This window comes from Prorops nasuta, unplaced genomic scaffold (assembly GCF_024137725.1).
Source record: "Prorops nasuta isolate Cenicafe-Biocafe unplaced genomic scaffold, Cenicafe_Pnas_1.2 PNAS00005, whole genome shotgun sequence".
Taxonomy (NCBI): domain Eukaryota; kingdom Metazoa; phylum Arthropoda; class Insecta; order Hymenoptera; family Bethylidae; genus Prorops; species Prorops nasuta.
In genome coordinates, this window is record NW_027116802.1 from 9,591,913 (window position 1) to 9,609,404 (window position 17,492).

The 17,492-nt window shown below is 35.8% G+C and overlaps 5 protein-coding genes across 6 annotated transcripts; 2 read left to right on the plus strand and 3 right to left on the minus strand.

Moving 5' to 3' along the window:
• Positions 1-184: 184 nt before the first annotated feature.
• Positions 185-9,847, plus strand: LOC136773540 (adipokinetic hormone/corazonin-related peptide receptor variant I-like). Its single transcript, XM_066727283.1, has 10 exons — positions 185-392; positions 466-961; positions 1,830-1,951; positions 2,030-2,135; positions 2,476-2,686; positions 2,761-2,941; positions 3,005-3,210; positions 3,509-3,601; positions 3,701-3,828; positions 8,792-9,847. The coding sequence occupies exons 2-10, from the start codon at positions 710-712 to the stop codon at positions 8,867-8,869; spliced, it is 1,377 nt and encodes a 458-aa protein (XP_066583380.1). The 5' UTR covers positions 185-392; positions 466-709; the 3' UTR covers positions 8,870-9,847.
• LOC136773541 (very-long-chain 3-oxoacyl-CoA reductase-like) lies at positions 4,151-7,010 on the minus strand. 2 transcript variants are annotated; one of them, XM_066727285.1, is made up of 4 exons: positions 6,591-7,010; positions 5,262-5,637; positions 4,829-5,172; positions 4,151-4,732 (listed from the first exon to the last, which is right to left on the minus strand). In XM_066727285.1, exons 2-4 carry the CDS (start codon positions 5,634-5,636, stop codon positions 4,459-4,461), a joined length of 993 nt encoding a protein of 330 aa, XP_066583382.1. In that variant the 5' UTR covers position 5,637; positions 6,591-7,010; the 3' UTR covers positions 4,151-4,458. The 2 variants fall into 2 exon arrangements, with proteins under 2 accessions (XP_066583382.1, XP_066583381.1); XM_066727284.1 differs by lacking the exon at positions 6,591-7,010 and adding an exon at positions 5,770-5,921.
• Positions 9,848-9,946: 99 nt separating the features above from the next.
• On the minus strand, positions 9,947-13,304 carry LOC136773976 (uncharacterized). Its single transcript, XM_066728000.1, has 3 exons — positions 13,112-13,304; positions 12,663-12,860; positions 9,947-12,568 (listed from the first exon to the last, which is right to left on the minus strand). Exons 1-3 carry the CDS (start codon positions 13,207-13,209, stop codon positions 9,988-9,990), a joined length of 2,877 nt encoding a protein of 958 aa, XP_066584097.1. The 5' UTR covers positions 13,210-13,304; the 3' UTR covers positions 9,947-9,987.
• Positions 13,305-14,774: 1,470 nt separating this feature from the next.
• Positions 14,775-16,129, plus strand: LOC136773979 (protein FAM162B). The gene is made up of 4 exons (XM_066728004.1): positions 14,775-14,933; positions 15,302-15,453; positions 15,531-15,624; positions 15,706-16,129. The coding sequence occupies exons 2-4, from the start codon at positions 15,306-15,308 to the stop codon at positions 15,911-15,913; spliced, it is 450 nt and encodes a 149-aa protein (XP_066584101.1). The 5' UTR covers positions 14,775-14,933; positions 15,302-15,305; the 3' UTR covers positions 15,914-16,129.
• A 20-nt stretch (positions 16,130-16,149) lies between these two features.
• On the minus strand, positions 16,150-17,457 carry Ccdc58 (Coiled-coil domain-containing 58). The gene is made up of 2 exons (XM_066728005.1): positions 17,278-17,457; positions 16,150-16,796 (listed from the first exon to the last, which is right to left on the minus strand). The coding sequence occupies exons 1-2, from the start codon at positions 17,329-17,331 to the stop codon at positions 16,407-16,409; spliced, it is 444 nt and encodes a 147-aa protein (XP_066584102.1). The 5' UTR covers positions 17,332-17,457; the 3' UTR covers positions 16,150-16,406.
• Between the last annotated feature and the right edge of the window lie 35 nt (positions 17,458-17,492).

Sequence of the window (17,492 nt, forward strand, 5' to 3'; positions counted from 1 at the left end):
ATTGCGATCAGAAGCGAGAGCTGCGAATACTAGTAACATTAAGCGGCGAAACGTACACGCGCTTACACGCGAATTTTCTCAGTATTCTATCGGCGCCATTGTCATATTGTTCCTTGAGTAAATGATTATATATCTCTATGTGTCTCTCTGACCATGCCGCTAAGCGACCATTCTTCTCCCACTATCGAGACAGTGCCAAACTCATTTGCAATAAAAACTTATTTCAATTTCATCCAGTCTATAGAATTAAAATTTTTAAATTTCAAACGTAATCAATTTCAATACTCGAATATTTGTACGGAAATTTCCTTTAAAAAAATTTAAATCAACCTCGTATCTGAGAAATATAATTGCGTGGGTGCTATTTTAAATCTGAGTTTCTCAAGTGATATGTATTTATCTTCGATTTAAAATACAAACGTTTCTTTCTTTATTGTTACCAATAAATTGAATGATTTTTTGCAGAGTAATTGAACGCCAGAAAAATGTTTATAAACTGCGAGTGCAAAGTGTCAAATTTGATTGGAATTTCATTGAAGTTATGTACATTCCTCTCTGCTGGATTTCTGCAGCTTCTGTATGTGTACTAGGCAGTGAAGTTTGTGCAGCACAGAGGTAAAACTGCAGTATTAACTCAACATCACTTCTTTCGATGTTTAAATTTCGGGAGTGATTTAATATTGTTCTGCTACGAAGTGCTTTTGGCAAAATGGAAAATACAACGAATTTGACAAGGAGTAATTTAACAGAGGCAAATGAGACGATTATACCGGCCTTCACGAATTACTCATTGGTGATTATTATTCCGTTCTGTATGTGCTTCCTGGTAGGTGCCGTCGGCAACCTGATGATTTTCATCACCCTGTCACGCGGCAGGCATCGAAAATCTAGGATTTCTCTGATGATCTGTCATCTATCTGTCGCTGATCTTGTCGTTATTTTTATCATGATACCAGTCGAGGTACGAGTCTGTATTTATATATTATTGTGCATAAGAGTAATACATTATTATCCCTTTGTACAGAAGCTAAAACAAAAGGTAAAATCCTCATTTGTCACGAGCATCATTATTTCAGACTTATCATGAGAAAGCTACAAAATAATCCTGCTTTGTCTTTCTCCTTTGACAATAATCGTATTATCCCTGCTCTTTCCCCAGTAGCACGATTAATTTATGTAAATCAAAGACAGTATTAATTAAAATTAAAGCAATCGTGGGGAATAGCGAGAACCTACTGAAGTAAGGAGATCACTTGATTTATTTTATTGCATTCTTTCGATTTATTTGATTTCACGTAGCAGTGATCTCTATTCGGGCAAATTAAAATAAACGACAATGTAAAATGTAAGATCGAGTCTGGCTAAGAAAGGAGACGCCAGAGGACGAAGCGATCAAATAAAGAGCTTTGAGAATAATATAATAAAAGTTGATAATACAAATATCGAAGAATTCAGTTGTAAATTGATTATTCATTGATTATTAAACCACAGTTCATTTTGTAAATATTATGTTAAATTAACAAAATGAGAGCTATATTTCTATTTTTCGAAGAAATTTTCAAGCACCGCGTTATTAACCGTAAATCGGTATTATCGGTAATCTGGTTAGGTAGAAAATATGAAATTCCAGCTTATATACCTGAAGTGCGATCACTATAGAGATATAAAGTGATGCTGCCGTTCCACGTCAAATTAAATCTAATTTTCAGAGTTATATTAAGTACCTTGAAAATAGGTGTCAGGCAAATCTCTCTAAAATGCTTCAGAATTATGATGGATAAGAGGATAGAAGGGTATGCAAATCACAACTTGTTAATTTCCATGTTTAGGTGGGTTGGAGAATAACAGTGGAATGGGTAGCTGGCAACATGGCTTGCAAGATCCTTTTATTCCTTAGGGCGTTTGGTTTATATTTGTCTAGTAATATTCTAATCTGCATTTCTGTCGATAGGTTGGTTCGACGCTCTGTTACTTTTCCAAATGTTTTTAGGATCAAAATTTCAATAAAAAATATATGAACTCGTTACAGGTACTTCGCTGTTATGCAGCCGTTAAATATAAATGCTGCCAGACGCCGTGGTAAGATCATGCTAACTTTTGCATGGATCTACAGTATTATCTGTGCAGCTCCACAGGTAAAATAATAAATCAATATTTTTTGTAAATCTTGAACTATTCACTGCTGCAAAAATTATATGAAATAAAGCTTGTTGAAAAGTTGGCTGAGAAAAGTGAAAAGTATAAAGTTTATTAATTAATACAATTTATTTGTGTATTAATTGTATATTTACAATCTTCGTAGTATAGAAGACGTATTGAGAAAAAGGTAACGGTGTTGATCGTTAAAAGGTTTTCATATAATATATTTGGTAACCAATTCCACACACACTTTTCTATAGATCCTATATTCAATTTTTTAAAGCTTCTATTTTAAATATCAATAACATAGAATATACTATATAATATATTTTGCAGAGTTTCATCTATCAAGTAGAATCTCATCCACTGCAGCCATCTTTCAAGCAATGCACGACAATCAAATTTTTTGAATCGAAAAAGGTCGATAAAGCTATCTACAATATTTTCTGCATAATGGTTATGTACTTTGTACCACTCGCCATTATTACTTGGGTATACATCAGAATTTTTTGTGAAATTAATAGCAAAACGAGAGAAAGCAAACAAGGTTAATTTTATCAAATATTATAAAAGTTTGATATTATTAACAGAGTTTATTGTAATACTGCGGATCTTTTGCAGCCATCACCAGAATTAACAGCGATGGAATGTTTCGTAATGGAGCTACCAGTGGTCGCTTAAGACTAAGAAGATCCGACATGACTAATATTGAAAGAGCTCGTAGTCGCACTTTATGGATGACTATTATAATCGTCGCTGTCTTCATACTCTGCTGGACACCCTATATCATTATTATCCTTTGGTGAGAGCTTCGGTATAATGAGACTAATTATTGCAGCTTGCTAACTTATTAACCGTCTCGTAGGTATATCGTTGACAGGAAGAGCGCCGAGCTGATTGATCAAAAAGTTCATAACGTCATATTTGTAATAGCCGTTGCCAAATCATGCGCAAATCCTTTGATCTATGGAAGCTACATGATGGATTTTAAAAAAGAGTTCCGCAGATGTTTTCTATCACGAAACTCGTCCAAAACGTTGGACGATCCTAAAACCACGAGCGAAGATAAAGGTAATAACCTGACTACTATAGTTTCGTATAATGGTAGAAATAATACTGAATTATGGAGTCGGCACAAATGTACCTTTGGTTCGCTCCAATTGATAAAAAAAATATGTTTGATACCTGTCAATATTACGATTTCTAGATTTGATTGGCAACCGCATTTGTGCGGCGTGAGTTTGATTTTCTGATCAAATTTCACTTTGTACAGAACAAGTGAATTTTATATTAAACTAGTATAACATGATGTTACTTTTATGTCAATCTAATGGAGCTTTTGTTTGAAGCTTTCAATTTAACTTTGTAGGTTCGAAACGCAGAAAAATGCAAGCCACACCGCAAAGATTCAGTTTTTCCTTTGCGCACAATGTTCGACGTGCTACCTGTACATTATTTAAAGGTATATATTATTATGAATTCATCGAGTCTAATATAATTGCACACGTTACATAAGGGACAAAAAATATATAAACAAAATATAAAAATATATTTATGACAGGTCACAACGAAACTGGAGGAGGAACACCATTATGCACAGATCCAAATAATTTGATCGATAGCGGAGTTCTTCTTCCGGATCCTAATAGTAGTGCAATCATATCCGAAAAGCTACCGCTTCACGAATTGGTAAGCTATTTGCAATATACTAATATATATATATATATATATATATATATATACATATAACATGATCTCACTCCGGTAATTATCTAAAAATCGTCTCGTCATGCACAGTTCCACAAAATCAAATCAATGAATTAATCATAACACGTGTTACACCGAGATCATTGGCTTGATTACCAAACAATTGTACGACTGACCTGTGAACCCTTAAATCGCGGAAGTAGATTCACGTTATACTGCGTCGACTTTTCGTTATGTTCTCAGTGAAAATACAAGCTAAAGCATAAAACTCGTACTTTTATATACAATACAATGACAAGAAAAATCAATAATATAAATTTTTTTATTACAAAATAACAAGCATAAATTCATTTGACATTACAAAAGTATCGTGTGCGCATATCTGAGATTTATGATCGCACCAAATCAACAATTATCTATCATAATCGCCTACCATCAATAACACTATTAACTCTCCAAAGCCAACTTGGTAACGAGATTAATGACTAATTTGTCAAAATCACGCGTTAAATTTCTAATCGAAAGGCTGAAGGGAAAGAGAGAAAGAAAAATAATAACGAAGCGTGATTCGACAGAAGAATAAATTGGTTCGATTAGACGGAAAATGAAAAGTTAAATGTCATCGGGGTTCAAGTTAACACGTGGCGGAATATTTTTCACTTCTTCCTCGGGTTTGTGTTTCCTCCGCAGTGCTCTACCACGAATATTCAACATCGTTCTGGCCACCAACCATACCGCTCCTCGCTCACAAATACAACGCAAGGCGTTTATAAAACCGATGATCAAAATGTGCGGTGGGTATCCGGTCGTTCGCGATTCGATTCCTATGGTCTTCAGCGAGGACTCCACGAACTTGTCCGGGCTTGGCGCCATCCACGTTGCTCGTCTGAAATAATAATCATTCATTATAAATTCGCTCAATCATTCCCAGAATTTAATCTATGAATTTAACCGATAACCATGCAAGCACAAAATATCTCACTTGATTTTTGACATTTTCGTGGCAACTGGCCCTGGTAGGATACACTGGACGGTGACTCCTCTGGGCGCAGCTTCTGCTGCTAAATCAGCGCTTAGTTTATCAACGTAAGCCTTGCTAGCAGCATACACCGATAAATAAGGGCTTGGGATGGCTCCGGCCGTTGAACTAATATTTATCAACACTCCTTTGCGTCGTTCCAGCATCCCTGGCAAAACTGCCCTAGCGACCCCAGTAACGGCCGCTACGTTCAGTTGCAGGATCCTTGCGACAGTTTCCTCCGGAACTTGCGTGAATAACTCTGGATGATCGTAACTCGCACCAGCATTGTTCACGAGTACTCCAACCTAAAACGTTGATCAACCGGAAATTTAGTATATATATATAAGGATAAACACACACAGAATATGATTGTGGCCATTAAGGAGGAACTCACCTCGAGTTCTTCGATGGCCTTGGCGATTTTATTATACACGACATTGCCTTCGGTCAGGTCAGCCTCGATGATCCTTGTATCAACACCGTATTGTTGTTTGATTTCGGCAGCCGTGTCCTCGAGTTTAGCCTGGGATCTCGAGACTAGGATAATATCGAGTCCTTTATTGGCGAGAGCTTTCGCGTAAGCTTTCCCGAGTCCATCAGTGGCTCCCGTTACCACGGCCCAACGTCCTTGAGATGCCACGTCCAATCCAAGACCAAGATTCGGTGCTATCAACTTTCTCCATGCTAGCATAGTCGACCTTATCACTATTCGAAGCCCAACTGCTGCTATCACCGCCAAAGCTACCTTGTCCCAAAATGTAAGCGCCATCCTGAAATCATTCGCAATAACGTTACTCTCCTCTTCGACAAAATCTCTTCAATGTTTTATTTAAACCTTAACGTTTCTTTTAATCTCACTAATTTGTCTTTCATGGGATATACTATATATCGTTAAATAATACCTTGTGTGCGTGTGTGTGTGTGTGTATCGTCGATTTAAGCTTGGTTCGATAATTATTACTCAAACTTGTCGCGATACGCTTTTCTCGCGTGGTCGCGATGACGACTAAATGGCCGATTGACGCGGTCTTATCACCGAGCTACCGCTAATTCTGACCTCAACTTGACTTCATTATCGTGCACGCACCCAACGCGTTTATCATATCCCCGCCACTTTTGTAATCTTTAACGTATACTGCATTTGCATTATTCTTATCATTCAAATACATCGTGCATGATATTCATACGATCGATTGAGATTCCCAATTCGTATCGAACGTGCCAATTCATTCGTTTTTGTATAAACACTTTAATTAAACGGTGCAGATATTTGCAAAATAATAGACGATATAGACGTTTATTCGTGACACGATTTAATCATATCATTTCTGGTTTATCACGATAAAGATAACTCGTAAACTGATATATTGTGCTTTGTGCGATTGAGATTATCAAAGTAACGATAATGTTCAAATTATATTCTACATTATTCTATATATATATATATATACTACTGGTGCGAATATAATATTTCTTTTTGCATTAAAAATTATTTCTGCATCGCTACAAATCCAGGAAATTTTTATAATCGTGTACGACAATACCGTAGACACAAATTTGTAAGCGTGGTTAAGTAAATTTCTAAAGAATGTGGGTAGTTTCCTGAGAAATTCCGCGCAGTGGTCGCTTTCCCCAGGAGGTGGTTGGATAGGTAGGCCGAAATGCAACGTTGCACTGGTTGCGATGGGTACGCGTGCGCGCCGCTACTTTCTCACTTTCTCACCTGTCACTGACATTCGTTTCTTCGAGAATCAACTCGAGTTCTCCTTATCCTGCAGTCTTCCTGCTTCGCCGCTTCCTTTTCGCCAGAGGAACCGGAACTTCTTCAATAGATCATCGAATCAAATCAACACTGAACACTGGTCCGACATGATTCCGCGCAATAGAGTTCCTGCGACTGGCGCAGCTGCAACGTCCAAAAACTTATCCCGTCTTTAACGTTGATGTGGAAAAATATAGAAAATTGGGGAGAAAAAACGGAGGGAAAAATTGCAGAGTGCAAGAAGAGGAAGGTCCGCGCGAGGGTTGTTTGGTTACGTTTGGAGTTTCTACGGTCTTCTCGTAAGCCGCACGGTCGATATCGTGGCCGCTAAACATTTGCGCGCGCGCGCAATGTCACGGCTACGGCGAGCACGAAGTACGGTATACGGTGTAGTACGGTGTTCGGTTTTACGGTCTGACCGAATCAAACACCCCCTTTCTCCTCCTCCCCCATTTCCCCACTACTCTGTCTTTCTCCTCAGCGACGGCACACTTTTGCAGACGCGCACCGAGCTCTGTATCGGATCGGCCAATACAAACCAATATATACAATTATACTAATACTGTTGCGTTTCTTATATGCTATGCTTAAGGAAACACCTTTCTTCCCATCCAAACTATAGCGCGTCCATAGCTGAACCGAGTGAACCATTCGGCTAGCCGAGCTAGCTATAGCTACTACCACTCCAACGAAACTGCTTCAGACATTTCCGGCTAACCGAAGACCGATGATGAAAGTTTTTAACCAAAGAAACTTGCTATATATACCGAAATTTATTCCTGTACCTACTTGAATCTGACCGATTTCGCTCTCTTATAATACTTTTTATCGATCTCGATTTTATTATACGAATCTTTGCTTTTACTTATTGAATTATTTATCAAGAACTTGGTTTCTGCAGCAAGAATTACTTATTTGGGATGTAGTTATAAATAAATTACTTTTTAATAGTAAATCTTTATAATTGTATGATTGCTATTTCTATTGTTAATTATTCTTGTCGTGACTCGAGTTAAGTGTATTATTCTAATACTTTTTGATTTGGTCGCGCGATGTTTAAAGTATATAGTTGTTCATTACACGAATCGAGTGTTACGGGTCTTTCTTCGACACACTTTGATGGCACGCTCTTGTGCATGCTTCCGGAAACTAGGCTACTAATGTTAAAAGGGACGAGAATAATTTTCATGAACGTTATTCTTTTTTCTTTCTCCACCCCTCCCACTTTCTCGTTATTCTTCGTCTCTTTAGATTATTCGATAGCAAATACCAATTAAGACATCTAATTGCAGTCCGCAGAGGCGAAATATGCGTTCAAAATTCTTATCAATTAGTACATGGTCGTATTAGTCGTAAAGTATACTGACTAATTTGAAGGCAAATACATGCATATATTCACGAGATTCATAAATTCTTCCAAGTTCATTTACAAACTTTTACTTGGCTTAATCAAATTTTCCAAAAGTGTCAAAATAATTTTTTATTTTTCTTTATTAATCTACCACTTTCTCTTGTCAGTCCGATTCTCGCGATTACTCGACCGAAAGCGTGCCTTTGGAGTATCCGCTTTCGTTCCGTCAATCATACCTATTATTGCGTAATTACTTTTTAATTATAATAAATATTTACCTCTACTAATCATACGAAAATATTCTTTGAGCTATGAATTAAAGTGTAGAAATATTTTATTACAATTTTTTAACAATAACGTCCTAGAATGAAAAAAAGTCGCATAGCTTAATTGCTAGCATTATGAAGCAAGTCCCGTTGGTTCAGTCCCCTTGTGAATCGGTCAGCAGTTAATTTCATCTTTTTCTCCTTTCTTATCCCACTTGTCTCCCGTCTGGAGTAGGTCAATGTATTCATGCTAGTCCATGCTTACTCCTCTCACTTTTCGACAAGTCCCGTTTCTATTCGAAATGCACATTCTTATACCAGCTTCGGGATAAATCGAAATTGTTCTTATACCAATAATACGTATATATATATATATCTTCAAACAGCCAATATCCTCGTGATTATGATGGGTAAGAAAAATACGTGCGACTTGACATGACCGGAAGTTTTGTATTACGTATATTTATAACCACAATAAGTATATTATCGTAGTCGAATAATAATAAGAGAATAATGAAATACACTAATCTGTTGAACATTTTCAGAAATTGGAAAGACCAGCAGACATAGCCAGAACTTCTAATAGCAACACTTCAATTCTCAACTTGGTCAATGACGCTTAGTTTAAACTTAAGTCGTATTTCAGAAAACAATTCTCTGTATTAATTTTATTTTACGATGAGCTACGTCGTGCATGTGGGTCATTCACGCTCAAAGTTAAGGTGAAAGTCTTATGACCGGTATTTATTGCGGGAGGCTGGATCATTAATTTTTTCAAAGTAGAGTGGATTGCTGGACAAACTGCAAAGATCAGCATACAAAAATCGGAGAAAGTGAAAGCTTATTATGGCTAACCGATATGGCTGTGTACGAACAGGGTACAAATACCATGCTGCAGTTCCTTATACGTGATACTTCCGACATATTAAGATTTATTGCTATTGAGACGAACATAACTTTTTTAGCACGAGACTGATCAATTTCTCCTTTTTCAAAATGTCTCTGTGGGGACAAAATTGATATATGTAAAAAATAATTTTACAGTGGAATTGTAGAAAGTGTACAATCAATTATTCATAATTAAATTATATAAATATATTATTTACAATCAGTTTAGGGCATCAGTGGTTCTTACAAGCAACCAAATGAATTTAATAAAATAATATTAAAATAACGGTTTGTCCCCTATATGAAGAAAGGGCTATTCGCGAATGGCGAATTAATCAAAGCAAATGAAATATTTGCTATAATAACGACCAAACATTTGAAAGCATGTATAAAGCGTATATGATAAAGAATAATACTTACAATGTGATTTACAGTATATCATTGCGTCTCTATCTCTACAATAAACTCATCAATTAATTCTATCGAGCTTAATTGTAACATCCACAAATAGATCTGTATAATATTCCTCTCAATTCACGTCCACTATGTATACATTTAATAATAAATAAAAGTATTAACATTTAAACACACCTAATTTAAGCTGGGGATCTTTAATCAGCAATGTATTTTTTAAATAAGAATGAAAAGTTTGTTAGTTTTTAATGAGGCTAGTCATGTAAGTATTAACGATAAACGCTGTTTTAAATTTTATGAATCGCATACGTAAAAAATAAAATATTTTCTGCATATCATCTAATTGTTGTAATTGACAATAAATATTCTCAGTGCAATTTCCGTGTTACACATTTTTATTCAATTATCGTTTCTCATCATATAGTTTTACAATTTTATGTCAAATTGATATTTTTCTAGTTTTTACGGGACTGCTATGAGTCTCGCTGATCACGTCTCTACCCGACATCATTGTAATATTCTGATGAGCGCGATGAAGCGTTTCCAAGTGAAAACGTCTCCATGATAGCGCATCGTTGTCAACCGCTTTTGCCCAGGTTTGATATTTCTCCCGAGTAATCTCGTTCTGCATGTTCTTCGCTTCCTCCAAAGTCCTCTTCAGCCAAGAGCTCCAGTCATTGGCAGACTCACTCACGTACGTCAACCACTTGGACCAATCTCGAACTTCTCGTGATTCCACTTCCGCTGGATTTTTTTCTAAAAACGAAATTTGCGATTCGTTTAAAATCGATTTCAGCCAAGCAGCAATTTTTCCGCAAACCACATCCATAACGTCTTTAAATGTATCTGTCAGCATGTTCGAATCTTCGCACTCTACGAGCGTGAGAAGCTTTGCCAAGACCGCGCGATGGATTCGATTGATAACTGCATCGTCGCCCTTGTTCTCCGGAGCTGATTCTACCATTGAATAAATCACGTGGAATATCTTACCAAATGTAACGAATGGCAGATCGGTCTTGAAAAGTTTAGAAAAATCGCCAATTTTATCGGGTGAACTGACCAAAGGTTTTCCTCTCAATTTCTCACTGGTATCGCTTATCCATTCCCTGAACAATTCTAACTTTTCTCTCTCATCTTCCTGTAACATCGTTGGTTGACAACGATTCGATAATTCTTTTTGCTGAGGAATGTCGAACCTCGTTTGTGGCCAACATCCAGTAAGGGGACTATCCTCCAAGTTTTGTGGTTTACAGCATGGTATTCTACATCGAGTAGAGATATGAATTTCTTTTTCAGCCTTCGTAGGTACACACTGAGATTTTATTTCCATCAAATGATCGAGCCCTTCAGCCCCTCTCATATATTGCCTTTTCTTTTTCCTAGCTTCAGCAGAACAGAGTCCAGTTCTATCCGGGCACGGTACGAGATTATTGTAAAATTGGCCTTTCTTAGGAACTTCCATATATTTTTCTGTGACATTCTTTTCAGATAAGTATAGATCGTCCCCTTTAGCTTGAGGAGCCGAGATACTATGCATCTTCAATAATCCTGATTCGTCGTCTTCCGTTCGAATAACGTGAGGTTTGGCCGAAATGAGAGATTCTGTGGATTGTAATTTCACATCGCCAATGATTTCCTTTGTATCAAAGGCTTCGTATTCCATCTCTTCTTTATCGTCACCTAAGTCGAATTCTTGTAAGTCGTCTGCTAAGCTTTCGCTCGTGTCATCAATGGAACTCGTTATTTTTGGTATAACAAGGATCGCCGGTTCCTCTGACAATTGACTAGTCTTACTTTCCCCAATAGTCTCTTCCTTTTTATAGACTATAGGTGATGGTGGTCCTACTGATATCTTGACAGTACCGTCATCTACAGGAATTGAAACAGGCTCACCTGCCGAAAGTGTACTATCATCTGCTATTAACACTGGTACCTCGCTGATTTCCTCAATTTCAGGATCCGGTAAAGCTTCTTCCAATTTTACAGATTCTTCTAATTTTATAGCTTCTTCAATACCAAGACCCGGTAAAGGTTCTTCTAATTTTATAGCAACATTGTCACTCGGCGGTTTCTCCTCCTCTTTGATTTTCTTGGGCTTTTCTTCACCATCTTGTCTCTTTTCATCCTTCGCCGGTGGCACGGCTTCAGGCTCAGGCTCTATCTTAACTTTATCCACCTTCTTCTCCTTCACATCCGCTTCGCGCTTTCCACCCGCTGCTTGTTTTTGATCTTTGACCTCTTTTTTCTTTCTCTCCCCTTCGACCTCGTCAGTTTCCTCAGTCGCATCTGGCTTTTTGCCCATTTTTCCCTTATCCTTCTTTTTCTCCTGCTTTCGGTCGCCGGTATTACCGCCATCTCCACCAACATCATCGCCTCCGGCTTTGTCTTTCTTCCCTCTCCCGGTGCCGCCAGGACCACCACCACCATCCTCATCTTCATCATCCCCATCTTCGTACTCGTCCCCGCTAGAGTCGAGGTCATCATCCCTGCCCCGACGTTTATCGTCATCATCGTCGTCATCATCCCCTGCTTCCTCCATTTCACGTTTCTTTTTATCGCATTCCTCCTGTATCTCTCTTTTATGAGAATCAGCGACCTCGAAGAGAACTCCGGATATCCAACAGGCAACCAGATCAGCCAGAAAACGCATTTGTTGGGATTTTCGATCCTCTTCGCCCATCGGAACGTATTCCAACAAATAAGTGAGCCTTCTTAGGATCACTTCCGATATGTCCTGAAACTCTTCGCGAGGAATCGGACACTTCCACTCCAGAATACTCTGTACAAAACGCTCCGCCATCGAATACTGACAATTTACAGCGTCTCTGTCGAATCCCGAAGTTAAGTTCATGGGACCTATTCTCCTCCTCATCCTCGTAGACCTCGACTTTTTCATTTGACCCATATGCCCGTGCGATTTTCTCATCGACACTCCTTTAATTGCTGGCGAAATTTCTGTCTCTTGCGACGACTGCTTCTCCTTCTTGCGTTTTTTGCTACGTACTATTTTCGCTGCTTGCCTGTAGAAATAAAAACCCACTTTTACACCTCATCCCTCATCACGACTTCTTACGTTTTTATATCATTACATATATACTATATATGATACGTTACTCTGGTGTCAAACAAGTCTCATTTTCCATAGTTTTAATTAAGTTGTCCACCAGTTCAGGAGGCAATTTCGCAGAGTCTTCCTGCAGAGTCATCAACAGTCTTCTCTTCGTGGGAGCTGCTAGATCATTTATACGCGCTGAGATTGGCTTTAATTTTCGTTTGACCGCTTTCGCGGAACAGGTCGGTGGACATCTGAATCTAAATACGAATATTAATCAATGAATAAAGTCCTTTGTTCACCATTCAAGAAATCTGTCCGAGATTTACTTCCGGGAACTATGTAGCGAATCAATGTACGGTTTTAACGGAGAAGTATAATAATTTCATTGGCTGTATATTTCTGGGAATTAGAACTCGGAAGGATTTTTCGGGTCGTGGACACAGGATTTAGGACAATATAAAAATTTTAAAAATCATCGGGGTAATATAAAAGCGACTATATTGCTTACTTAGGTGCAGCTAGCATATCAATGTGCTCCTGTTTTGATAGGCAGTGCCTGGGTATCACCCTCAGTTTTGGTAGCTGGCAGGGTTTTTCGAACACCATGACGGTTGTATACCTGGTTTTATTCGCATCGAGTCTGTCCCTTCTCGTTTGACAACAATCGCCGTCCTCCTTAGTACTTCTCTACATTCACAAAAAATAATTATAACGTTTGTATTCAAGTCTTACTATTAAATACTTGTATTTGTCAAAAATACAGAGGTTATTCTTGAAAAAGTTTATACGTGTATTCTGGTCTTTTTTGTTGCTGGTTTTGCACAATGCCGCCATTTATCTCTTTTCTTTGGTACACGTGGATAACCTTCAAACGTGTCATCTTTTATGCCTTTTTTAATCTCTTTTTCCACTGACGCTGCTCTCTTAACATCATCTGGTTCATCATCATGTGGCTCCATTACTTTTTTTTTTGTTCCTTTTTTCCTTTGGGGTTTACTTTATTTGTGTGGTACTGTCAATAGGTTTTAATTAATAAGACAGGAATTTTTTTGGCCAGAAGTATTGACAAAAATTTGCTTTCAAAATTTTTTGACTTTTGAGAGAAGTTTGCCGAATTCTATCAAAACAATCGATTTCGATAATGTAATAATTATTTTTGTTTTCTTATTTAGTTTATGATGTGTTTATGACTGAAATATAAGAATAAAAAATAAGAAGATCGTTGGTCACACACACACGTATTATCGTCAATAGTCAATATATATACGGGGTATTTACTTAAATTCTCCCCAGAACATTCAGCGTAAATATATAAAAGATTAATCCATATAGGCTGCCGGTGTTTTGGTTCTAAAATGTTCTTACTATAATTTAGGAAAATGTTTGCTTCTTATAACATATTTGTCGCACGCACACAATATTCCAGGATTTTTTAACGTTCCAAAAGCGACTTTCCTTGGAGCCAACCAAACGATCTCCGAATAATATTTTTCCTCTTGCAATAAAACTGTTCAGGTGCTCTTGTATTTAGAAATTATAAGTCCTAATAATTTCCATAAATAATTACAACCCTTGTTTACCCCCTCTACCCCTTAATATCGAATTACAAATCTGTAGAACTTTAGTAGATAAAAAATGATCTTTCCATTATCGTTGAGGTTTTTCTCGTCCAGCTTCATTAATTTTGAAGTTGTTTTCAATCAATTTTGCTCCTTTGTGTTAGTCGTTGGGGAGGTGGTGCCATATTTTTAATTCGAAGCCCCCCCCCCTTAAAAGGGGCTTTACCGTCAGCCTAGAAAAGTTAAGAGATATTCATTTTTTGCATAGGAGTGTTTCTTGAAAATATTTTCTAATATCAAATCCAGAAAAGTATACGCTAACTATTGATATCTATTCTAGTTACGAAGATAAATAAACTTTTACGTCCGTGTTCTAAGGCGAACTAAGTGAAACACTCTTATATAATATATTTGAAAAAGAGAGAAAGCTTTTTCTTATTGTTAAAATAAGATGTTCGAAAATCGCTTTATCGTTAGTCGGTATATTAGTAATTTATCTGACTCAAGAAATATAGGAGGCGCGCAAAATTGCGCACTTGAGTATGATCAGGTGACCAACTGTGCTCAACTCAGTAGGGTAGATTATCTCTTCATCTATGTACTTTGCTGTGTCTGGTCAGACTATCCAAATTGATCTAGATCCCACTATTCCCACTATCCTTCCTAACAGCTCCTAATCATTGTCATAAGTCCTTGGTCGTATTCGTGTAATCGTAAGCCATAACAGTGATAAAAAGAGATTTTAATAGTTCATTGCAGATACTCATTAACGTAAAGTATACTTCGTATGATAGATGTTGTAAAAATTAATTGATCTCATTTACTAAAGTTGATATAATACGTTATGTTTAAAAACAGTGACAAAATATTAGGCAACCTTACATTATATATAAGAGTTCAAATTTAAATTCTCTTTGTGAAGCGCACTTTAAATTTAATCTTAGTAATTTTATCTCAAGGATGCATTAATTATAAACAAGGATTTCAATAAATTCTTAGAATATATATAATAGAAAGTTTCAAGTAATATAATGTATATTATTGTTGATTTGACTATAAACTATGAAATTTGTTAACTTTTTCTAATAAAAAAATTATAATTGCAATAAAACTATACTTAATTTAAAATACTATTTCAGAAAAATGTCTACCTCATATTTCTCTAAACACTTAAGAGCATTTCATCGAAGCACTAGCCTTCATGAGACAAAGCCAGAAGTTACAAATACCTCTAAACCTACCACTACGAAACCTCCTGTAAATTCTTCAAGCTATGAAAAATCTGGATATGGTAAAATGAAGTGTTGATATTATAAATCTAATCTTAAAAAAGGTAGATATTAATATTTTGTAACAATTTCTCTCCAGTCAAAACTTATTATAGAGTTTCATGGTTTGATAAACTCTATTTAGTATGGATTAAACGATATCCGAATATGAAATCTGTTCCAGATGAAATATCGTATGTATTTCACTTTATATAATTTTAAATAACTTAATGTATTAGGCTAATATAAATTTAATTTTAAATTATACTATCTAGAGAGGCAAATTTGATGAATTCAAGAGCAAAAGCCAGAGTTAAAACATGCAATTACATGATAGTTTTAACAATATTCGCATCTATATACACAATATATACAGCAAAAAAAGAAAAAGCATCAGGTGTAAATATACTAGAGGAGCAAGAAAGACGTATAGATAAGATAAGAGAGGAGTATCAGCAGAGCTTAGCGAAGAAAGAAAACTAAAGAAACTTATAAATTTGGTAAAAATATAGATTTCTGGAAATTGTAAGAAAGAAGCATAATAGAATTGTTTGTAAATGATATTCTTCTGAAAACATGATCAAGTGATATTATTTGGATATTAAATTATTGTTGATTATGGTTATAAATAGTATGCTAATATAAAAGATTTTGTATTAATATTTATATGTACATTATGTTTGTGGTACTCAAAAAAAAAAAACGAAAATAACAGGAAGTGATTAGAAATTCTTATATATTTATTCCATCATACCTATATTAACATCATTATTACTGTAGGCATGAAAAGATTTATTTACAGAAACATAAACAATTTCTGGGACTAATTTTAGTATGTTTGTATATAATTAATACATACCAAAATACAGTATAAAATCACCAGAATTAACTAATTACATTTACAGCAATTAGTAAGCTTTCAGATAAATGTATATTACATTTGTATTTTCATTCTATCGAATTTTCACTATTAATTCTAGGCACTAATTCTTTCTTTAGGCTTGAAATAGCTTCTGCATTTTTCATAATATACTTGAAGCGTTCGTTTCTTTACCACTTCTTCCACTCCTAATTCAGCTTCCAGTAAACGTAAATTAGTTTGTTCCTTCCTTAAATTCTTAATAACTTCAGGAGTATCCTCTCCTGCCTCCTTCCTACTTTTTAAATATTTTACTTTATCTTTGGAACTATTGATACAATTTTTAATTGCTATTTCTCTTTTAGCATGTCCAGACTGAATTTGATGAAACAAATCCTTACATGTAGCTGTAGGGTCTATCTGACTCCTAAATGATTCAGTGGGTACTGTTGAATTTAACATATAAATAATTTTATCATCAATTTGTCTCATTTGCTGTAATGTGCTCTAAAAAGAAAACAAAAAAATAATTACTAACATATATAGAAAATATTTATATTACAATATTAAGGGAAGTATCTTATGTTGTAAAATTAAATTAAGCAGAACAATTTTTGGCAGTGAAAGTTTCCTTCATAACTTTTTTAAAAGGAAACTTTTAAGTATAAACATAGGTGAATGGAAAGATAACCTCTTTGTATAATAATATGTATTTGCATATATATAAAATGAAAAAGAAAATAGCTCTCCCCCTTGAAAAAAATATGAATTAAAAGAAATTATATAAATAACTTTATATACTTTTACGGGATAGCAAAAATATTAAAGGGAAGCGGGAATCCTACATAATAGCCGGTATACAAAATCTTACTCCATTTGCGAAAGTTTATGTATGAATGAAAATAAATGACGTATACAAGAGTAGCATAAATATATTTAATACAAAGATTTGAGTAATATTATATAACATATTTTTAGAAAAGTATACCTGAAACTCTAAAAAATCTAAACATTCCATGCTTGCACTTGCAGTGGCTGCCATTTTAGATAGAGGATAGAAAAACTGTGAACTGTGATGTGATAAAAACGATAAAACAGGAAACTGTGTAATAAGGTAACAAACAACGTCGTCCACTTCTCACGGACTCCGGTAAAGTAGAATATTACAAGTCAGTCATTTACCAAAATCTGGTAAAGTAAAAC